This window comes from Etheostoma spectabile, chromosome 1 (genome assembly GCF_008692095.1).
Source record: "Etheostoma spectabile isolate EspeVRDwgs_2016 chromosome 1, UIUC_Espe_1.0, whole genome shotgun sequence".
Lineage (NCBI taxonomy): Eukaryota > Metazoa > Chordata > Actinopteri > Perciformes > Percidae > Etheostoma > Etheostoma spectabile.
In genome coordinates, this window is record NC_045733.1 from 2,215,183 (window position 1) to 2,240,418 (window position 25,236).

General features: G+C 39.4%; 1 protein-coding gene across 1 annotated transcript in view; it reads right to left on the reverse strand.

Moving 5' to 3' along the window:
- The window catches only part of smyd3 (SET and MYND domain containing 3), a 75,411-nt gene that overhangs the window by 46,328 nt on the left and 3,847 nt on the right, over nt 1-25,236 (reverse strand). The window contains exons 2-5 of the mRNA XM_032516776.1: nt 10,272-10,335; nt 10,052-10,159; nt 9,699-9,756; nt 9,341-9,486 (exon numbers count right to left, since the gene is read on the reverse strand). Coding sequence (XP_032372667.1) covers nt 9,341-9,486; nt 9,699-9,756; nt 10,052-10,159; nt 10,272-10,335 — 376 coding nt within the window. The remainder of the gene's footprint in view (nt 1-9,340; nt 9,487-9,698; nt 9,757-10,051; nt 10,160-10,271; nt 10,336-25,236) is intronic.

The window sequence follows — 25,236 nt, forward strand, 5'->3', positions numbered from 1 at the left end:
TTGGGGGTTAGCGCCCCCCAAAGCATTGGCGGGTTTTTTTTGAAAAGGGGAAAATATCCCGCCACCCAAAGAGGTTTTATCCCCCCAAAAATGAAAACAAAAGCCCCAAAAAAGTTGTTTTGACAAAAACAAATGCAAAAAAATCTTCCCAAAGGGTTTTTTAGAGCAATTTAAAAAACACGTTAAACCAACAAACTAAATTTAAATAGAGAGCTAATGTCTTTTATTCAAATTTCAGCGTATGGACTCTCCCGGGGATTAACAAAATTTTTTTTTAAACCCATTTTGTTAATGGGGTTTTTATTATAAGATAATATAATGTTTGTTTATAAAATTTGTGAGAAATAAATAAAATGCAAAGATTTTTTCAAATAAGGTATAACCAGTTTTTGCATCACTGTGTGGCCCAAACCCAAAGCATGCTTATCCCGTGCTTACTGCCGGGAGCACCCCAAAAACTCTTCAAACCCGGGAAAAAAACCCGTTGTGTTGGTTTAAATGAAGCAAAAAAACCCGACTTTTTTTTCCCTATCCTGATTATGTTGGTGTACCCAACCTTTTCCACATGTTTTGGGAGAAGGTCTACAGTAAAGCCACTGTTTAGGGGGTCTGGTCGGAGTTCCAAACAAAACAAGGTGAAGTGAAAAATTGGAAATTTAAATTTATTATTAAATTATCGGGTATACTAAAAAAACATACAGTAAAAAAAATAACCCCCCGGGGTGTTTAAAAAGAAAACCCTGGTAAGGTTTATGTCCATTACCAAAAAAATAAAGGACAACCCTACTCAGACTTAATGGTAGTGGCAAAGAGTAGAAAAAAGAGTTCGGAGTATTATTTGCTTGACAAGAAAATCCAAAAAGGGCAAAAGTTTTTTTCCGAGGCGGTATGTTTACAGCCAAGTTATTTGCCTTTGGGGGCTGATAAAAGGCCCCAGTGGGCAGTAATGAAAAAACCAGGGAAGAAATTTAGGGGCTGTGATGCCAACCCGGGGGAAAAAAAAGCCACCGGGGAAGGTTTGGTGGAACCGATTAGGGCGCGGTTCCGGGACCCCACTCACTTGCATCCTCCTTAGGCATTCCCCGACCCTGACATGTGTGGTGGTATTTGGATGTGGTGATAACAAACAAAGTTGGAACAGAGTTAAATTGAAATTTCCCCCTTTGGGGGATCAATAAAAATTAAAAATTAAAAAAATTAAAATTTAAATTAAAATTGACCATCTTGCTGTGAATTTACCCAAAAAACAGAATTAAACCACATTTTTGTAGAATATAAAAACGGCGTGCAGTGATATCATAAGAGGCTACCGAGTAATGAAAGCCAGTTTCCCAATTTTATTTTTGGGGCTAATACTCTTAAAAAACATGGGGCAAACATTACGACGCGCCACACACCACGGCTATCAAAAAATTTCCAATCGGGGCATTATCTCTCTCCCCTTTTCACAACGCAAAAATTTAAGGCCAGCATCAGAATGCAATTTAGAAACCATCTTTGTTTAAAAATTGCAAGGGGCCCAATTTTGTTCGTCAGTCACACAAACAAAGAAAACAAAAAACTGTCATTGCCCCAAAAAGCAACCTTTCTTTGAGGGAAACAGGTCGCTTTTTTTAGATCCTTTAATACCCGGTTTTTCCTTTTCCTTTTTCCCTTTTTGGTTGGTAATATTCGCCTTTTGTTGTCATGAAGGTCGATCCCGGTTTACCAAAAGGTTTTTTAGTGTACTTTTCCTGGTGTGAGTTGACAATTTTCAGCTTGGGTTTTAAAAGGGGGGAGGTTGTTTTGATCCCAGCCCCGTTTAAGTTAGCCCTGACGGGGGCACACCCCAAGCCAATTTTTTTCCAAACCCTAGTTTTTAAAAATTCTGCACTTTTTTTGCCCTTTTTCCAGTCTGCAGTAGCCAAGGGTGGCTTTTGACCCCCCTCTTCTAATCTCTTTTTTTTTTTTTTTTTAAAAAAGGTTTTGAAAAATTCCTCAATCTTATATCGGGGACACCAGCGTCATTTGATTAGAATTTCGGGGGATTTCGCTACAACGTAGCTGGTTAATGACTTTTTTACGCAAAGGGCCCGTAATTCTTGATTTTAATTTGGGCCCCTTTTTTGTGTAACGGGGATTTTGGAAAAATTTAGGAAAAACCCAGAGTTTTGAAAATACAAAAACAAGTTTTATTAAATACATTTTTGAATAACTTTTTTTTTTGAATTTTGCAGGGGGAAACCCAGTTTCCTATGATGACTCAGCTACAGGAATTCACATAAAGGCGCTAGACGGGGCAGATAAACCTGTGACTCAAGGGACTTTATTTATCTAGGCAGCTTTTTAGCAGTAAAGGGGAAAATACACTCCCTAAATTTTGGAAAATAAGACTGTTTAAACAAATAGGTTGTGTAAAAACGTAAATCCTCCCTTTCATTTGAATTGGGGGAAAGCGTTAGGGTGCGCAGGGGGATCACAAGGGATCAAAAAAAACCCCCGGGAAAAGTCGAAAAAGAACCCCTACAAACACTGCGGTGGGCAATCAGACAGCAAACAGTAGCATGGTAAATAGCACCTTGGCAAAAAAATGGGGCACAAAAAGTTGTTAAGGATAAAACACCACAAACCGGGACCCAAAGATCCCTCCTCAGCCAAAACCCTTATTTTTTTGGAAGTTAAAGAATTTTGGGGGTTTTTTCCCCTTGACTGAAAGGTTTTTTCCTTGAGGCGTTTAGGGCGCTCCCGCTGAACAGGATTGGGAGAGAAATCAATTTCAAAATCCCCGGGGGGCATTTAGGAAATTGACAAAAAACAAACCCCTTTATCTCTCTACGTTTCACCTATCCTTTCAGACCCGGCACCAAAAAAATAATTCTGTAAAATTTTTGGGGCGAGAGAGGAGAAAGCGTGAAGGGGGAAAAGGAGGCGAGATAGATAGTGGTGACGAGTGGTGCCCAAAATGCCGTTTGGCCCAACCCCACCCCAAAATCTCCTCCTCTCTCTCTAACCAACACACACACACCACCCCACACAACCCCCACACACCAACACATTAAAACTACAAACACCTATGATTTTCTGCTAAAATGGCTGCTCAAAAATTTGCAGAATGAAAAATCATCACAGAATTGTGTTAAAAAAGTTCTAAATTTCCGGCTTACCTCCCAACTCTTAGATTCCCTGTGAATCCTTTCCAGTTTTTTCCCCTTTCTTTTTGGCAATAAATTTTTTAACTCTTGTCATCCCTTTTTCTTTTTTTTTCCCCCTTTTACTTGATTTTCTCTCTTTCATTTTTCCCCACTTCTTCTTTTCTTTTTCCTTGTCTTTTATTCCCCCCCTCTTAAACTATTTTCCCTTTTTTAGCTTATTTTCCCCCCTTCCCTCTTCCCCTCTCCCCATTGCCCCACCATGCAGCCCTAATCAATTAAATAATGTTTTTTTTTCCTATTTATGTTTCATGCTTAATAGGACTTAAAGTCATTTAAATAAGCGAAACCCGGTTGGTGGTTGTGTGGTGTGTGGTGTGTGTGGTGTGTGTGTGTGTGTGTGTGTTTTGGGTGTGTGTTTGGGTGTGTTGTGGGGGTGTGGTGTGTGGGGTGTGGTGTGCGTTTTGCGAGCATAAGGGGAATTAGGTACGTCCATGGCAAGCCCGCACAATGGCGACCCGGGGAATGTTTTGAGAGACGGCGAAAGTACTAAACATACACACAAGGATTTTTCTAATGACCCCCCCAAAAAGGACAGGGAAAACACATCACCATAAAGGAACAGTAAGTAGAATGGCAAGCATGTTCTTGCTTTATGCTGATGTGTTACCTTTTTTTTCTTCCCTTAAAATCTTAAAAAATGCAAAAATACCGGAAATTTTCCCCCCTCCCCTTCCGACTTCTTCCTTTCTTATAGGCCCCTTATTTTTAAAAACAGTTTTTTGGCTTCGCTATGGGCACCTTTTTCCCCCCCCTAACAATTTTGGGGAGTGATAACTTTTTCCCTTTGTGAGGGAAGTAGTTTGACGGGACTGCATTCATTTTGCGCTCAAAAAGTGGCCCCAAAAAATAAAAGAAAACCCCTGAGAATAAATTACCCCCCCCACCAAAAAATTTACACTACACACCCCCATGCACCTCTGTCCAAAAGAATTTAAAAATAACCGGAATAAAAGTATATTTGCACAAGCCCGAAACACATAGAAAAAATTTTAACACCCCCCCAAAAAATTCTTTCTGCCGGTAATTTAAGCAAAAAAAGGTTTCAGCTGGGCCGTAAATTTTTTGGCCCAGACCCCACACAGACACAGTAGCTCCTCGGGGTTTTGGGTTTGTGTGTGTTGGGGTAGTAAGAGAAAGATATATCTGTAAATTTCTTATGGAAAAACACAAAATTTTCCATAGGAGTCGCCTTGTTTTTTGACGTACGGGGGTGGTGTTTGGGTGTGTTGTGTGTGTGTGGGTGTGTGTGTGTGTTGTGGGTTGGGGTGTTATGTATTTTTTCCAAAGGTTCCCCGGTTTTCGCCCAACCATAAACCCAAAAAACATACTTTAAACCTTTTTTTGGAAGTATGTACTCCCCGATTTATCCTTCCCACCGTTTCCCCTTTTTCCCAAAAATTTTTTTTTCTTTTTTCAGTCCCCCTTTTTTTTTTTTCGTCTATTTTCCATCTTTGGCTTTTATTTTTTCCATAACCCTCTGTCTCTGTCATTTTACATACTATCCTTTGTGAGAGTCTCTCCCTCTGCATCCATTTTTTTTCTCTTTTCCTCACCCTTGCCTCCCGTCTTCTACTTTTCCTACTTTTGTTACTTCACATGCACCTGTTTCCCCCATAAACGTTTCGGTCACTGGTCTTCAACCCTGACAGAGTAGATACTTACTGCATGCAAAATTTAAAATTCCATGCAAAAGTTAGCCTTTTCTGATGCATAAATTCTGTCCCCCCATAGCTGCATCCTTCCATCCTGCATCCGTTTACCTCTCCAAGTTAAATCTTCTGTCCACAAACTAATGGGTTGTGGTTAGTGATATTTGGATTGTTAAATGAGGCAACATTTTTACCTTCAGCCTGTCTTACATTTCAGTTATATGAGAAAACAAAACCAATTCACTGTAATTAGATTTATAAACTTAGTCATAGTCATAGATTGTAATTTTGTACTGAACTAAAAGTATTTTGTATTACACAGACGTTATCTGAAACGATTGTAATTGTCTTATTGAATGCTCACATAGAAAGTTCAGAGTCTCAATGAACACCTCGTTTGCCTATGCATGTACTGTAGATGGGGCATGTTATGTAGCTCATGCAATTTTGTTTTAGAAAATCTCATTCTGTTACATGCTCAAACTGCATATCTACAAATAAAAGATATTTTTAACAGCAGACACTTTGACTCGTCATAGTAGGACAAGCAGTGTATTTAATAGCATTATAGGTACAATAGGTCTATTGAGAGGATAGAGCTCCCACTCAATTCTATGGACTAAGTACGCTAAGCATAAATGTATGCAGAAGCTTTCCACAGTATCTTTTTTTTTATGTATGAAACAATACATTCATATCTTAAAGTACACACTTTATGTAAATTCTTGTGACCTATCTATGGTGTTATCGGGGTCCTACAATTCGAGATATTAAAATTCAAATGCTGGCATTAGCCCGTTACAAAACTAGGCCTGTCAGGTGTCTTTCAAAAGCTATATATAACTCTCATATCAAACGCTACAGTTGGAATGGGTATAGCCATCATTCCAGTACAGACTGGAATAAGAAGAGGGAATGTCAGTGAAGTAAAGAAGTGATAGTCAGGCAGGAGAGAGCAAATGAATGAGGCTGAGAGAGAGAACGAGAACAAGACACAGAGGAGCAAGCATAGAACAGATAGGGAGGTGTGTGTGTTTTATGATGTAACATGTCGGTCATATATGTGTGTGAGAAATGGGTCTTGGTCTCAATGCAGTAAGGGCTGATGCAGCATAACAATAAGTTCACAAACGCACCCCCCCCCCCCCCACACGAGAGGAGAGAGAGAGAAAGAGAGAGAGAGAGAGGAGATGAGAGAGAGAGAGAGAGGAGAGAGAGAGAGAGGAGAAGAGAGGAGAGAGAGAAGAGAGAGAGAGAGAGAGGTTATGTCAGAAAGGATCCATACAGGTATGCATGTAGGAATACACATGCGGACACAAACATTTAAAAGTATGTAAATGGACATAACCATGCTAGCACACGCATGCACACACACACATTCATTCATTGCTTCCCACGGGTATATTAAGAGCAGTAATGATGCTGTGGCCCTACTTGTTGGTGTGTCTCTGTGCATGTATGCATGTTTGTAACACTATTAGTGTCCTGTGGATGGAGTAGCTGTTAGCATAAAGGATGCCCCACTGTAAAAAGACTAGAACACATACAAACACAGCCACAAACATACACTCACAGTAATGTCCTAATTTGTTATTATTTCATGAATATTTTAAGTACACAATAAGAAAACTACTTTGTTATGTACTTGAGACATTAAAGACAGTATAGGGGGGAGGAGAGAAGAAGAGAAAGGCTTGCATGTCTAGAGGAGAGAGAGACATGGAAAAATATACAGAAAGAGATACAAAAAGAGAAAGGACAGACAGATACAGTACATGGACAGTTAAAGCAGAAGAGTGAGAGAGACAGAAAAGCAATACACATCTACAGAAAGAGAGAAGACAGCCGAGAAAATAAAGACAAGGGGGAAGTGAAATGAAAGGCTTCTCCACTCCTTTATATCGGCAACACAGAATGCTGTCCATGCAATCACAGTGCCCCCTGTTTGCAGCCTATAAAATACCATTCTGGATATTGGCAAAACCAAATGTCACACAGGTTGAAGTTCTCTCCATTCTCATTTTTGGTTGAGTCTGTCTCTATAGTACACTGGCATGTAAGGGTGAAGGGGGATTGGAGCTTTGGATCTGTGAGGGGAAACTTGTTCTTGTGTCCAGCTCGGTTTGATACATAGTTCTCTACCATAGGCATAAGGAAGGACTGAGCTACTGTGGAATGACTCAGATGTAGCACTGAGGTCATCGGGTGTTAAAAAGGTCTCAAAGGACAGTAACTCCCTTCACAAACTGAAATTGTAAACATGCATGTATACAACAATAAAACGGGGTGCAGTGTAATACAAGACTGTTATGTGGGTGAAATAAATCGGGATTTACGGGGGAAATTGATTCATAGCTCAACTATACCGCAGCTGAAGAGTAAAGCTTTAGTGCGTATAGTTTCTGCCGCCCCCATGAGGAATTCTAAGTAATAACAACAAAACTGTCGGGGCGTTCACATGATAAAAGCCATCCATGACCGCGCACGCAGAAGGATTTCCCTGAAAAATAATCTATAGACTCGTACAAAAATAATCCCTCTCAATCATCACTTATGAACCGCTAGAAGTGTGTGGCAGCATCTGTATCTGTAGAGACCCTGACCCCTCTGCCTGCATTTCCTGTTTTGCTGTGTTTGGGACGTTTCTGGGCGTCAGCCTTTGGGCATTGGTGCGGCCCCAAGCGTCAAGAATCCATTATAAACCCTAAAAACATAACGCGGTGTGTTCTGATTCCCAGATAATGTTTCCCATATAGTCATGTTAATTGCTCCGACCCAGATTCAGGGTTATTAATATATTTAAAAAATGAATTATCCTCATCAGAATGTCTTTAAAACAACGTATATATGTAATCTACACATCTGATAAACTCTCACTTCGCAACCAAATTTTGCCAGATTTTGAAGTCAATGCCAAAGTCAATCCCCGTATGAAAACTTACTGACATTGTTTGTATAGCCCATTTCTGCTACACTAACTACAATGAAATCTTTACAACCAAGTGAAATCCAGCAAGACTCAAAGGTAAAGGAGGCATAGCACTGCTGCTACTGAATAAATAAGTCAGTTAATAAATCAATCAGTGCAACATATAATACAACCTCTGTGGAAGATAATATATTGGCTTTTAACAGTGTGGTTGCTTGAGCGGTACAATCAAATAGTACCAATCACAGTCCTTGTGGTCTCCATGTTGTATTTCCATAGCCCCTGAAGTAAAATTTCTGTGGAGATCCTCCAAATGTAGCTATTCAAAACCAAAACCCCTGCTTTCACTATTTATATTTACAACAAACTGATTTAAAGGTTTTAAGTAAACATCTACAATATACAGTAGATATATAAAAAAACAAGACAGTGAGTGATAGTGAAAGAGAGAAACAGGGGGGGGGGGGACAGCAACCTATGGTGTGCCATTGGCTTCAACTTTTACATTTCTGAGTCACTAAATTGTGCAGCACTTAATACACAAACACACTAGACAAGTCTGTCATGCTAACTGCTAAATAGTTTGAATCTCATTCTCTTGTTTTTAATACGCATCAGCCAATGACAATTTATGTCAACTGACAGTTTCATTTTTAAAGCAAGTGACTTTCATAAAGTTGCTATCCCAGTCCTCCAATTTCTGTTTACATTTCATGTTGTGGCACACTTTGTACATTTCCTGCTCTCTTTTAATCTCTCTCTCTGTGACATCTTCTTCTCCCTCCCTCATCTCTCTCTGTTCCCCCCTCATTTTTTTTCTCACACTGTGTCTCTTTCTTCTTCTCTTCTATCCACAAAAGTGTTGCTGAGTAGTTCGCTTTTCATCCCCCTCAGATTGGAGCAGAATTCCCATCGGAATCTTGAACTGCATTTAATCAGCAGCTTTCCAGTTTTCCCACCTTCCCACTCACTCACACACATTATAAAATAGTACAGTCTCTCTCTCTTTTTCCATCAAAATTATGCTAAAACAACAATTGCACACACCAAAATATGTGCGTGTGTGGTGTGTTTGAGAAATTAAATTCTCCAGTACACGTGGTGCAGCAATTCGGCTGTCACATAAAAGAAAAAACAAAACAGACTAAGAGTCTACAGCAACACTCACAGCTCTGTGAGGCTGCAATGCTCACTGTAAAGCAGATTGTAAGTGCTAAAGTTTGTGGTTTGTCCTAAGCAGTCGTGTTTGAGTAAATGTAAAAGTGGTAGTGGCTGACAATTGTTTTGTCATTGACACAATGTGCAGGCACATATGTGACAAAATGTAGGTCAGTGGCTTCAGTGCAGGCAATGGGCACATACACAATATCATTAACATTATTGACATTATTTACAGACTCAGAATTGTTGATAAACTCTGTGAGTAAAGTAAGATGTATCCAAGGAGTAGAAAAAGAAATAAGATAGCCGATAGGACTATAAACTATTGTGCACGGGTAGGCATTTTTGTACTCGAGAGCGCCAAGGTGTGTCTTTCTGTGTCTTTATAGATATTAAAGGATTTAGCCTACCTTTGCAAGAAGGCTTAGGGGTTCTCGGCAAGAAGGTGGCAGTACTTCCTGTGCCAGGTCAGGTACTTCCTGTTGTAGGTACAGTTCTAACATGGATGCCAACTGAGACAGACCTTGTTTCTTCTGCTCAGACATGGAATTTAGGTCTGCAAGAAAAATATAAGAATAATTTGTATGTCCCATTGAGCTACTGACTACGTCTGGAAAGACACACAATGACCAACAAGACATAGAAATACTCTCATCTCTTTATGTTCCCAACATGTCTGGTGAGATATTAAATAGCAACGTTTTATTTATTTTTTTAATGCACTGGCATTTGAGTTAATCACATAGACACTATTGGGGAGAAACTTACGTGATTCATGCTCCTCCAAAGTGTAGAGCTCCTCATTACTGCTCTTAGATGGACTTAACTAGAAAGAAAAATAAGAGGGGGCCTAAACATGGTATTATAGTTTTAGAGAATTATTTTTCTGCTATTGTTACACATTATGTGCAGAAACCCCATATTCTCGCTGTTGCATGAAATCTTTGTAAAGTTGAACTTATCAGGCACTTACAAAAGCAGAAAATGGACATTTCAATCTTTTTTATAATAGCAGAAGTAAACTCTTGAATATCCAGAAAATCCAAAACTAACAAAAGGAGAGGCACGAGTAGCCATTTTTGTTGTATATTTCTTCACCGGTAGAAACTGCACAAACATACCAAGGCAAAGATGAGTCTCGCAGCCAGACGAACTGAGTCAGTGGGAATTCTGGGTAGGAGGCTTTGCAGACATTTGCACTCTCTCTTATGGCTAGACCATGCTTGTTTCTGTGGGAGAAGGGCATCTTTAAAAAGCACACGGACACACACGGACACACACGGACACACACGGACACACACACACACACACACACACACACACACACACACACACAAATACCTGGCAAGTGATATTGCAGTAGCGAGCCATCTTGCACTGGGAACACCGTAACAAGTTCTCAGGTCTAGACAGAAGGAGAGAAAAAATATAGTTAATTCTGCACAGATTGTCAACTGATCTTCCACAAAGAGAAATCTGTCACTCCAAAGAAAACAAAATGGTTCAAAGGCTTCACCGTTATCAAAAAGATCTCAAGGCCGGAGGTAGAAAAAATGTTGAAGCTTTTCTCAACTAGTGAATGACTCAGGGAGCTGGAATGGGACCAGCACTTCCGATTTCTAAAATCACAGATGTCACTGCTCCACATAGGCATGCACGATAAATCGTTATAACATTGCGATTTAGATTCGTTGATTGGTGATTTAAGTTGACTTTGATTTGTTTTTTGATTTGTTTTTTATGACTTTCAATCTCATTTAATTTTACGAGCCGACTGCATCACAAACACTACTACTTTCTTCTGTCAGTTTTAAACCGACTGTATAAGAGATGTTTTAAAGCGCTCCGAGCACTGCAATGCGCTCCCTTCTCTTCATTGAGGCCTATGTGTTTACAGGCTTGTGGTGATGCGCAATGTGCTATAGGTGCCAAAACAAATCTATGTTTGGTACTGCCAATTTGTTTTGTTTTGTTTCATGTGTGCATGAGAAAAGAATCACGGCAGAGAATCGTGATATCAATTCTAAGCAAAAAAAAATCGTGATTCATATTTTTCCCCGAATCGTGAAGGCCTAGCTCCACATACAAAACCGTTTCGGTCATATTTAAGCTGCTACACTAACATCTGCACCTATCTACTCAAGCGTCCTTTTTGTTCCTGCCATTGTCTTGACCTTTTCCTATGTAACAACCTTGTCGTATCCTTTTCTATATGCTGTAAGTTGACTGTGTGCATCCATTATCTAGTTTTATCCACCTACCCATCTTCTTTTTGATTATCTAAGAGCAATACATTAGGTACACTCTCCTCACTGTCACAGCCTGTTAGTATCACAGCACTTGAGCACAGCCCATGTGTCTGAGCATCAGTGTGCGTTTGCTGTGTGCGTTTGTCCACTTGCGGTGTTAATGTCTGTTTCTGTGTGCTTTTCCTGCCTCCAAGGTCCGCTGTGTCTCTCAGAGTGACACTGCTGTCCTGTCCAGTTTTCCTGTCAAGTCTGATAACAAGCCAGAGCAAAGCAGCGTCTGTCCGCTTCACACAGCCAATTACATTCAGTAAAGATGCGCACACACACACACACACACACACACACACACACACACACACACCACACACACGTCAGAGTGGGTTGTGTTGTGTTTGTGCATAGGCCGATATGATCCATATAGATTACATACATATTTATTCAACTGGCAAACCAGAATGCTCGACACCTTGCATTCAATTTTGTGTGATGGATTTCTGTGCATTGCTAGCGTCATCCCTTCATTAGAGCATAGGCGCAGGAGAATCAGGGTTATCAGAGAAGCCTGAGGCTCGTTTGGCATGAGCTCATATACAGTACGAAATCACTGTGTGGTTTATCACATGATGACTGATGAGAGAAAGCCACAGAAAACTATACAATATTGCTAATTAAAATCTGACAACTGATGGTATTATGAGCTTACACACACAAAATTAGGAAATGGAAAACATGCTATGATGGTTGTTAATACATTAGCCCAGGGCTTATCATACTTATTACGGGACATTTAATAAGATTGGGCATACTTAATGAATTCTGTAGATGGCATTAGAATAACCTTAAAGGCTAAATCAGACATAATATGAACGCACACTTACTCACACAGTGTAGGTCTGACAGAAGGCTGTTGCCTGTTAACATTAGCGTCAGAAGTTAAGTGTTTCCTCTAACCGTTTATCAGTGTGTGACCAGACTGGACTGTTGTATTTGGCTCCAGGCCCCTGAAGGCTTCTAAAACAAGTTTCTAAAACACACTTCATTCTCACATTCTGCTGTGATTTACAGCTTTCCTCTTCTTACCGCCCCTCTTGTTATGCCGCTGTATCTTATTTGCGATGACCTTTCTAGCCTGAATCCCAGTGGTTAAATTTATAGTCTCACCTTAGGACAGAGGTCCATTCATGTCATAATGAGACCAACCAGAAACAGTGAAACCACCCACAGATTAAGAAACACATGCGTGAAGTATGAGATACAAAGCAATAACAACAGATTGGAGCAGGCCAGACCCAAACACAGCCAGGTTCTGTGCAGCTTCAACACATGAACTGAGAACATAACTCAGACACTAAGAGTTTGGTCACATCACAAGCTGCAAACCGCAGGAAGTCAATCCATCGTCCACAATCCCAGACAGGAAGTCTGATGCTGACCACAACACCATTTTTGGTTCTGAGCTTAACTTTGTTGGAAATGTTGACCCTCGGGCAGCTGAAAGAGCTATACTGTGTTCATGGATCCGTCATTTAGATATCAAGTACAGTAAATTTCCATAACTTCCACAATAATGTACAGTAAAACCCATCACAATCTGCTTAAAAAAGGAATTATATAATAAATACCAGTATTATTTATTGAAACATGACATCTTTAAATGTATCAAGGAGTTACAATTCAACTACTAAAATGTTTGACTGTAAAATGGATGAACACGTGTGTGGGAATCAATGCTGAGGATGTGGCTGTAAGCTATGTGGTGAGGCAAAAAGAGGTGGAAACACAATATTGAAAAAAACTCAGCGGCAGCCATCCATCTAATCAAAAAAGCCATCTCTAAAATCTCTCAGACTACAGCAGTTACCAATATTTGATAATTACATTAAATTAACATAATTTACAAGATGGTTCTGGCAGATAGGGATGCGCATTCTGATGATTATGCCACAAGATGACAGAAATTTGATTTAGCCATACCGTTCCTACTGGGGAATCTATTCCAGGCCATTGTAGGTAATGGTCTAAATCAATGAGCAGGACAGTTTTATGGCAATATTGAGTGTATAGGACTTCTGCATCAATGGGATGATGTAGTTTTATTTGCCATGCTCCTAACTCACTGGATTGGCTAAAAATAGACATTCCCATATGGTTATTTTATTTGCAAGGTTTCTCAAATTGAGTTAACAAAGCTATTACTTAATCAAAATATGTATATTAAATACTAAATACTACTGTCGGGTAGCCTGGCTATCATCAAACCAAGCCCAATAGAGTTTAGGTTTACAATTGGTCTGGGGAGTCTGCTGTATTTTCTCTGCACACGAGGCGAGACCAACAGGCATAGCTCAAATGACTCTGTACACAATTGGAAAGAACAACCAATCAGACCAATGATCCAGGTGACGTAGAAGCGACAGCGACATCAACGGGTTTGCCGCGCTTCAGTGGCCGCTATGTAGTAAACAAGAAGCTGCTTGGTCGCTTCTCTATCGTCATCATGTTAAACCAGTCAGGTAGGTAAGCCAGTTTGTGGCTTATTTGTCAGTTTTGTGTTTGGTTCCCGCAAAATTGTGAACTGAAGCAGGAGAATTAAACGTACAAGTTTCTATGATTATAGGATCAAATTACGCCCTATTATTTACTAAAAAAAAAAAAAAAAAAGTTCAAATTTTTTAACTTATTACTTGTCCAGAAAAATTCATAGGGTGAAGTGCTCGCTGACATTGTATCTGTGGCCAAAATGAAAATAATTGATGCCTAATGATTGAGGTATATGACGCAGTTCTAGATTGCTTTTGAATTAAACTAATACCGGTTTTCTGAACAAACACGCTTCATTTATGGTTTTGTTTTGAAGGAGATTCGGTTGAGACCAACTACAATATTTGGTGAGTCCAAAGCCTGAGTCCAAATATCAACGAGTCCGAGACAACAGGAAAGCATATTGAGTCTGGACTTGAGTACTACTGCCCTTACTTCAACACAGACAGAGAGACAGACAGACACACGGCTAAATCTTTCCAATCTGAACATGATTTCACTAAAATCCCGAACTATAGCTCCATCACAACAACAAAAACAACTACCACAACACTTTTCTCTATAGTAACATCTTGTAGTTCAACAGTTCAGAACAACTGTTCTTTCAACTGCCTGTTTCTTTTTCAACTCCTGTTTCTTACTGAATCAGTAAGCAAACACCTACACACATTCTGTACAGTTCACACACATTATTCCTTGATTCAAATACACAGAGACGACTCTGTTCTGGCCTCTAGGCGATAACCAACAAGAGCTCAGAACATAGGATGCTACAAGACATACAGTATGGTAAACACACTGATTTAACATAGTCCAAATATGGATGTGGAAAGCAACAACAGATCAAGACAGATCAAAATAAACCGGAAAAGACGGCAAAACAAAGATATGAACTACGTCAGTTCATTAGTATGCAAGAGAAACATACTTTCTTGTTTAATAAGAATACAAATTTTTATAAGAATTTAAAATTATAATTTTTACCATGAAGGCCATATGTCTCATCCTCAGCCATGTTCTCTATTATGTTCATTGGTTTCCTCTGTCATCTCCCTCCTTCTCTTCACCCCCATTATTTCCCTCTGACTTTCCACTGCCTTTTTGCCCTTTTTTTCCCTTTGTGTCAGATGTTGTGTGAAGTGTTGGTCTTCTGGATGGCAGATCCATAGTTGGACTGTGGGCACACAAGGAAAACTCATGAATAACATGAGATGGGTTTCATTAGGAACATGCAGAAGGCAGAATTTGAAATAAAGTCTCTCTCTCTCTCTCTCTTCCCCCCTGAACATAGTTATTGGGTCATTCTCTCTTTCATGCCTTCGTCTATGACTCTTATATCCCACACACTCAGAATATCTTTACTTCAAGACTTAACCGTTGTCACACCACCACAAACTAACAGTTTGGATGATCAATTAACCGTTTTAGTGGTATACCGAGCAAAATTTGCAAACATTTGCTGGATCCAGAAAATATAAGGGCTTGCTGCTTTATTGTACTTTATATCATTCTAAATGGAATTTTGTTAGATTGATGACTGTTGGTTGGACAAAATAATTAATAATTATTAGATTATTACTAATAGATTCTGGTGAAATAAGATCGGCACTTTACTTTTTTTTTTTTTTTTTAACATCTGATTTACTGACTAATGGTAATACCTGTTAGCCCTACAATCCCAGTCTATGGCGCCATGTATTTTCTCAGAGACAAATAGCAGAGAGCCATTAGATAAATAACATATCACGTATTGTAAAGAACAAGAATCCCTTTTCTGATAGAGACACCTGAATGCTTTAGCTTCATGTTATTTTGCTCAAATAAACATTTTCTACCTCTAAATATAATTAGGAACAAGTTTTAAAAGAAAAAATCTGTCAGATAAATAAGATAGACAAGTATTTTATATTAGGTACATAGTATAGTATGTATACTACTGTGCCTTCTGTTTTTTTTTCCTTTTTGTTTTCCTCCTAATAACATAAGCAGTATATTTTTTAACCTTGCCACTTACACAATTCTCAAGTTGCAAACATGCATTCATTATCTATTATTCATTTGTTTGTTTTTTTAAAGGATAAAGGCCTTGTGCATGGACACATGATATGACTGAAATGAGAAAGGTAATCATGAAAAAAGAATGTAAAAAACAAAACTGTCACCAGACAGTAGAGGAAGTGACCGAGAGACGCAGATTTTCCGCATTGATATGCAAGAGCATAGATGTGTGCACTCACATGTGTGTATATGTGGTCATTTGTGTTAAGTCTATGCAATCAGACACCTAATTAGGCCTACCTCAGCATGTCTCTGTTGGTGTGGGTGTGTGTATGTGTGTAGCATGGTAATTAATTTCCCGTGAGTACTAGCTGCTTTGCTGCAGTCATGAGAGATTTAGTTGTATGTGTGTGTGTGTGTGTAGTTAATAATTAGTGGGGTCCTCTTTTCTGGGCTGTCTTGTCGTGCCTGAGTTCATTCTCATTTTCAGGCTTAGTGGCCAACAAAGGAGGGTACAACTCACTCCCACATGACAGATAATGGCGTGCGAGTATATATATGGTAGCTAAATTACCTACAAATATCAACATACAGTACATCAACAGCAACATGCATGATGCCTTCAGAATGGTTGAAGAATAATAGAAAAGTAGAAATGCACTTCACAGCCGAGGCTACAAAGAAATCTGTGCCTGGTCTGGTTAAGCCACTTCTTGTTTGTTGATGGTAGAGCCGGACCAATGTTATTGACTGATATTAGGCATTTCCCAATTTATTGTAGTGGCATTTATTTTAATTATGTATACATACATTCATACATAAAGTGGGGCTCAAAAGTTTGGGCACCCCACGTAAAAAATTGTATTAATGTGCATAAAGAAGCCAAGAAAAGATGGAAAAATCTCCAAAAGGCATCAAATGACAGATCAGGCATTTGCATAATATGTCACAAAAATTTAGATTTTATTTCCATCATTTGCGCTTTCAAAATAACAGAAAACAAAAAAATGGCGTCTGCAAAAGTTTGGGCACCCTGCAGAGTTAATACCTTGTACTGCCCCCTTTGGCAAGTATCACAGCTTGGAAACTCTTCTTGTAGCCAGCCAAGAGTCTTTCAATTCTTGTTTGAGGTATCTTCGCCAATCTTCCAGTTCTTTGAGATTTTTTGGCTGTCTGTCACGCACTGTTCTTTTAAGGTCTATCCATAGATTTCCAATCATGTTGAGCTCAGGAGATTGTGAAGGCCATGGCAAAACCTTCAGTTTACGTATCTTGATGTAATTCTTTGTGGATTTTGAGGTGTGTTTAGGATCCTTATCCATTTGTAAAAGCCATCCTCTCTTTAACTTCAGCTTTTTCACAGATTGGATCAAGTTAGCGTCCAAAATTTGCTGAAATTTCATTGAATCAATTTTTTCTTCTTCTCGTGAAATGTTCCCTGTGCCACTGGCTGCAATACAACCCCAAAGCATGATTACCCCCCCCCCCCCCATGGTTAACAGTTGGACAGAGGTTCTTTTCATTAAATTCTGTGCCCTTTCTCCTCCAAACGTACCTTTGTTCATTTTGGCCAAAAGGTTATATTTTAACCTCATCGTCATCACAGAACTCGTTTCCACAATGCATCAGGCTTGTCTATATGTTCGTTTGCAAACTTCAAAACGCAGATTTTTGTTGCGAGAACGTAGAAGGTTTTCTTCTGACGACTCTTTCATGAAGACAATATTGGTACAAGTATCAAGTATCTATTATAGTGAAAGGGTGTACCACAACTCCAGTGTCTGCCAGGTCTTTCTGGATGGAACGTGAGTTTTGACTTGCTTTTCTCACAATCCTGCGAGCTGTTTTGTCTGATATTTTTCTTGGTCTTCCAGATCTTGCTTTAACTTCCACTGTTACTGATGACTGCCATTTCTTAATTACATTCCGAATAGAGGATATTGGCATCTGAAAACGCTTTGCTGTCTTCTTCTAGCCTTCTCCTGCTTTGTGAGCGTCAACTATTTTCAGTTTCAGTTTTCTAGACAACTACTTAGAAGAAGCCATGGTGTTGATTGTTGGAGCAAGGTCAGATGAGTCTGGGCATTTAAAACCTTAAGATTGACATCACCTGGTCTTTCCAGACAACAATTGAGAACAATCCATGACACTGTCAGGTCTCAGCTTTCCAAAGGGAGCGGTGCATGCAATAAACTCTGCAGGGTGCCCAAACTTTTGCAGACGCCATTTTTTGGTTTTCATTTATTTTGAAAGTGTAAATGATGGAAATAAAATCTAACTTTTTGTGACACATTATACGAATGTCTAATCTGTCATTTCATGTCTTTTGGAATGTTTTCCAGCTTTTCTTGGCTTCTTTATGCACATTAATACAAATGTTTACCTGGAGTGCCCAAACATTCGAGTTCCATTGTATATATATTAGGGCTGCATAATTAATCGAATTTTAATCACAATCACGATTTTGGCTTCCCACGATCAAAATTGCGTGATCGAGCGATTTTTTATATTTGTCATTCCGTTAACGCTGTCAGTTTTTTTGCAAAGCCAATCTACCGCTCCGTAAACCACTTTCTGATTATGTTCCAGTCATCGTTGTTTCCTGCACAAACTTCCAAGATGCCGTCTCTGTCTGTCGACTGTGTGGGTTTGGACAACAGTGACATATGCATTTATATATTTTATAGTTATTTTATGTTCACTTTGGTGGTGCAGAGGCAGATGTTCTTATCTGTGTAGTACTTAGGTCTGTTTGCAATACATATGTGTATACACATGTATCATGTATACATACATATACACCATGTATTCATGGTGTGTTGTATATCTGTTTCAGTTATCACCGTTTTGAATGTCATTGATGTTCAGAAAAACATTTTGTTAACAAAAATCTGTCTTTATTGCTGATAAATTAAACATAACAGGCAAAAACATTACATAAAATTATGTTACAGAACCATTATCAACTATTAGAACCACGGCTAACATGTTACACACATAAAAAGGCACTCGTATGTGTAAAACTAAAAAAATACACACAAGACAACAAACAAACAAGTTAACTACAGCTGTTCTGATATTCCAGACCAGTCAGAAGCCTGTTGGCCAGTAACCCCCCTCAAATTTCATCAGTGTCCTATATCAAAACCAACAACAATATACAAGTGCATGAACAATGAACAGGAATTAATTACAAATGATTACAATACTATGGTAACAATGCTTAGTAAACTTCTGCATCGTTTCAGCCCCAAAGGGGATCAGTGCTGTGTCCTCCTGTGTGATAAAGGACGGTATATGTAAAAACACGTAGATGTATCATAGAGAATGTTTTATAGTTATATATAATTTTTATATATAATATATATATAAAAATATTTTATAATACAATATTAATAATTAGTGATGGATAAAGTCCATTCAAGGCAAAGAAGGCGGGACTGTTGTGCAAATCAACATTTAAAAAGTTAGCAAATTGCGATCAGCATTGCAAACTAGCGATTTTTAAACGTTTCAGTTATATATGCACAGGACTGTATAGACCACAAAACAAAACTGTCGTAATTTTAAATCAATATTTAAGCGAAAATACTCACATTATGCGTCTCTCTGGTTAATGCAGCAGGCCATTGTTTCTTATGTGTTTACAAGTGAGCTCGCGTCCACATCGGTTTCTAGGGGTATACAGCCCTCGGTTTAACCCTACCCTCGGTTGTAAAAAGGTAAGGGGACAAACTAGGTCCCCCAGAACGCGCAAAAAAACGGGGGAAGGGGTAAGAACATTTTGTCCCGTTGGTTATTTTCAGACAAAAGCAGGGACCCGTGGTAGTCGGTGCTAGTTAGTTTTTTAGCTCACAGGGCTCTAGGGTGCGACTAACATTTTTCTTAGGTTGCAACGGTGCACCTGACTCCCCGCATCCGTGCCTTTCCACAAAAGAAGCAACGTTTTTTTTATCAAAAGGTTTTAATTTTGCGAATGACCAATTTCTTTGTAAAGCCGTCCCTGTGTTTGGCTTCCCCTCTTACGCCCACGCAGCCCCCCCCTTTCCTCCCCGGGTCCAACAACAGAGACGAGCGGCGACAGCGAAAACTTTTGAATTGTCCACAATTTATATATTTAACAAGCTATATTTTTAAGGGGCAGAAAAAAAAAACCTGATTTGTCCAGAGATTTTGCTGGAATTGTTTGCGGCGGCCCGGAAAAAAAAAAACAGAAATTTTGAATTAACCCCAATTCAGTTGTAGAATAAAAGGGTGGACGGAGCCTGGGACCCATTATAAGAGAGTCGTATCGGAGTTTTCCACGCACTTCCCCCTCCTAGTCTTTAATCGAAATACAAGTTGATTTTTTTAAATATTTTTTGTATGTACAGCTGCAAATAATATTGAACTGAGAAAAACAAGAAAATTGGGCAGTTTCTTTGTTTCAATTTCAGAGGTCAAAACTCCCGTAGTTTTTCACCAGGTTTTCACACACTGCAGAAGGGATTTTGGCCCACTCCTCCACACAGAATTCTCTAGATCAGTCAGGTTCCTGGCCTGTCGCAGAGAAACACGGAGTTTGAGCTCCCTCCAAAGATTCTCTATCTCTATCGGTCTGGAGACTGGCTAGGCCACACCAGAACCTTGATTTGCTTCTTACAGAGCCCCTCCTTGGTTATCCTGGCTGTGTGCTTCGGGTCATTGTCGTGTTGGAAGACCCAGCCTCGACCCATCTTCAATGCTCTAACTGAGGGAAGGAGGTTGCTCCCTAAAATCTCGCAATACATGGCCCCGGTGATCCTCTCCTTAATACAGTGCAGTCGCCCTGTCCCATGTGCAGAAAAACACCCCCAAAGCATGATGCTACCACTCCCATGCTTCACCCATGCTTCACAGTAGGGATGGTGTTCTTGGGATGGTACTCATCATTCTTCTTCCTCCAAACACGGTTAGTGGAATTATGACCAAAAAGTTCTATTTTGGTCTCATCTGACCACATGACTTTCTCCCATGACTCCTCTGGATCATCCAAATGGTCATTGGCAAACTTAAGACAGGCCTTGACATGTGCTGGTTTAAGCAGGGGAACCTTCTGTGCCATGCATGATTTTAAACCATGACGTCTTAGTGTATTACCAACAGTAACCTTGGAAAAGGTGGTCCCAGCTCTTTTCAGGTCATTGATCATCTCCTCCCGTGTAATTCTGGGTGTATGGTATGATTTCTCACCTTTCTTAGGATCATTGAGACCCCACGAGGTGAGATCTTGCATGGAGCCCCAGTCCAAGGGAGATTGACAGTCATGTTTAGCTTCTTCCATTTTCTAATGATTGCTCCAACAGTGGACCTTTTTTCACCAAGCAGCTTTGCAATTTCCCCGTAGCCCTTTCCAGCCTTGTGGAGGTGTAAAATTTTGTCTCTAGTGTCATTGGACATCTCTTTGGTCTTTGCCACGTTAGTAGTTGCATTCTTACTGATTGTATGGGTCAACAGGTGTCTTTATGCAGCTAACGACCTAAAACAGGTGCATCTAATTTAGGATAATAAATGGAGTTGAGGTCGACATTTGGAAGGCAGACTAACAGGTCTTTGAGAGTCAGAATTCTAGCTGATAGACAGGTGTTCAAATACTTATTTGCAGCTGTATCATACAAATAAATAGTTAAAAAATCATTCATTGTGATTTCTGGATTTTTTTTTAGTTTGTCTCTCACAGTGGACATGCACCTAAGATGGCAATTTCAGACCCCTCCATGATTTCTAAGTGGGAGAACTTGCAAAATAGCAGGGTGTTCAAATACTTATTTTCCTCATATCGTATTGGTTGGGCTCTCGTTGATAGTGAACACAACTGCTTGACAACTTAGCTCTTCCTCATGCTGCAAAGCCAATTCCAGCACATAATCTTTCTTTGCCAGCACTGCTACTGCCTTGTATTGCAAAGTAAATGTAAGCGAATGTAAACATGAGCATTTAAGAAACAAGCTTCCTGAAGGGGCACTATTGCCATCTAGTGTTGCATCTATGCTTTGATAGTAAAGCAGCCTGCACAGAACTGAACCGCTCAGTACTCAGTAATACACTACACTGCACTGCAGGCATCCACAGCACAGCTGCACATTAACACACAAGTTTAGTGTAGATTAGTGACTGGCATGTAAAGCCCTGCTGCCTGTGTGAGTGAGAGACAGGGATGGCAGCCAGCTGTGCTGCATCCACAGCCATCCTAGAAGCCTTGCTGGGTTGTTAATGGTTATTTAGAGAATGATTCATTGACACCTGTGGGGACTCTTACTATGTGACGAATATCCTTATGGCTTTATTATCATCTTGATGAGTACATGCGCATATACAAACTTGCACACAAAATATGGCCTTAAGGGAACAACTACCTATGAAAAGAAGAGTATGTTTTACGTTTGTGTGCTGTCTAAACACATTATCAGAAAACATTAGAATATTCTATGTAAGTTAGATCTTTTCTTTGGTATTCAACTTGATAGAATCAAACCCTACAACATTCTTTGTATCAGGTAGAACATTCAAAACATAAAATATATAAGCTAAAACATGCAATAATCTAGTCACATCTGGTTAATGCAAACATTGGACATATAAAAAAGGACTTAACATTAGTGTATGTATAGCTTAAGTATTGAATATCGATATGCATTGGAGCTCTTCCATGCAGTGTATAAAATAATTTTAAAAGCTATTCTAAAAATACCTGAACCAGAGTAAAGAGAATAAACCAGGCGAAATAGGATCAGATGTGGTTTGATCTCAGTTAAAAGTCTGACATTTGAATTTTGAACAAACTGAATTTAAATTTGACTTAGTTGTGCAAGTAAAAAGAGGATTAATGATCTGAGTGGGCTGTAATGAAGGCATAACTACCTTGGTGTCCTAGAAAGAAACCGTAGCTCTGAACTTTGCAATATTTTTGGAGATAAAAGAAAGATTGATGAGGCCAGTTTTGCTATATGCTGATTAAAATGCAAACAATCCATGAGATTACTAAACTCAGAAATACAGGCACTACACAGCTTCAATAGGAGCCAAGTGAATGTCAAAGATCTTAAGGATTGCCATCACAACCAATACTTAAAATGTTCTGTCTTATCAATACCGGTATTTAACTGAAGGGAGAGACATCATCCAAAATGGTCATGGACAACAGCTGTCTGATTTACATCTTTTCCGAATAAGAACAGGAAAGACAGAAATCATATGCTAATAATTTTATCTCATATGTTATTCATAAAACTAATCTTATCCACATAGGGCTTAAATTAGGTGTTCTTTTGCCCTGTAGGTTTGAGACATTAGCATTTACAAGTAACAGATGCACCGTCTAAGATCAGTGGAATAATGTGAATCCACAGGGAGACTTTTATTTAAATGTCTACTAGGAACAAACACACTGTTCAACACTGACAGTTCTACACTTCCTGGAAAAGTACGTCAACTTTCATGAAATATGTTCCACTAAGCCAAACAACCCCAACAAAAATGAAATGTTCACCCTTGTGTGGTCTGACATAAAACTTTTCTGTAAAGATGTGCGGTCCTCACAAGTATGGTTAAAAACGATACATGCAGCTGTTTTGCTTGATGTTTTGCTTGATGAATACCAAGCGTTTTGCCAACACCAAGATGTTTTGAGACACCTGGGTGTCTTGACTGCAGGGAGGGAGAGAAAACGAGAGGGAGATGGAGAACAGAGGGGAGGAGGAGTGAGAAGCAGATGCAAGCAAAATAATCTACATCAGGAATGAGGCAGGGAGTGAGCTGAGGCGGGTGGAACAAAAAATCTATCTGAACAATGAGGAGATGATATAAGAGAAGGGAGAGGGAAAAAAGGGAGAATGAGAAGAGAAGGAAAGCATATGGGAAGAAGAACTGTGGAAAGAGGGACAGAAGACAGATGTCAGAAGTAGCAGATGGGAGGATAAATTGTAAGGGGGCAACAAGGGAAAGGAGAGGAGTGCTGACTCGCCTTTTGAACTGTTTCCCTCCTCTCATCTGCTCAGCTCCTCTTTCTGTCGGCTCGTCTAACTGCATCTAAAGCAGTAATCTGTATGCTTCATATACCAGTGCATCCATACACTCTTATCAGTGTGAGAGAGAGTGAGAGGGAAAAAAAGGGGGGGTAGAAGATGTGTTGTGTACTCATACACACTGCAATGTGAGTCAGTGTGCAAAATTATAATAAAAATATATATATATAAACAAATACGCTCAAGTGTGTAAAAATGCACAAGCGTGTATAAAAACAATCAAGAAGCAAATTGTAGACATGATATCAATGAAAAGAGAGGGCACAAATTGTAGCTCAAATTCAAAGGTTTAAAAAAATATCAGTTGATTGCAGTTTTACAAATCTGCTCCATAAGCATCACGGCTGTCCCCTAAACGTCAATGTTTAAAACTACCAGGCAGTAAGCCCTCGAGTGGACTCCCATTTTGTCAGTTGAAATCACTACACATATTTTTAGCTGCATCATTGTATACAAAGCAACGGAGGATGATAGCATGACACAATATAAACTTTTGCCGGCCGGCTGTCGCCGTAATTTTCGTAGGATATCATCCAAACTGTTGTTCATACGTTTTTCGTACAATATCAAACAAACCCAGTGTGTGTGTGTGGTGTGGAGTGGAGTGTGGGTCGGCTGCTGAGCAGGTGCGCTGGACTGTAACAATAAAAAATTATATATTTCTGATAACTGTAGGTGAGATGTATTAAATATAGGTCAGTGTGTACATTACTAGCTAGCCACAGCAAACGTCTGTAAAGTCGGTACATTGTCTGTTTGTGGTAAATAAACACTGGCTGCCCCAACAATCCAGAAGTCAAATTCTACACAATAGCATGCGCAGTATTTGACTAACATGAATAACAGGAATAACAAAATGAATAACATGCGCTGAAAACAAAATCAGTTTTGGAGTTCACACAATGGAGAAAATCTCCATGCGTTTATCTGCGCATTGATCTCAGAAACTAATAAAAGTTGCATCCCACACTAAGGTTCTAAAATCTTCTGCATTACAGATGACATAGTTTTAATGATTGGTTGGAAAGGCAGTGTCTATGATCTGGGAGGTTTGCCTCATCTGCTGTTGCCTTGTATTGCACTTTTTGTTGTGTAAGTAAGTGCAGCTTTGCTCTAACAGGCATTATTACATCCAGCTGAAATTAGAACAAAACTCTTGAGTCTACCGTCTGTCAATACTTCTTATGTTCTTTGAAATAATGAAGACCCTTTGGAAATTGATTCATCCAACTTTCAATCAAAATGTTCTAGCTATAAATAAGACCAAAGTGCTAGATGTTGTTTTTGTTGTTCGCAATGCAGTGTGTGTGTGTGTGTGTGTGTGTGTGTGTGTGTGTGTGTGTGTGTGTGTGTGTGTGTGTGTGTGTGTGTGTGTGTGTGGGTCCAAAGAGACAGTAAGTGAGAGATTGGTGTCAAATATAAATACTTAATCTGACAAAGATAAAGTTGTCTTGCTTCCGTGGGTCCTCCGTTCTC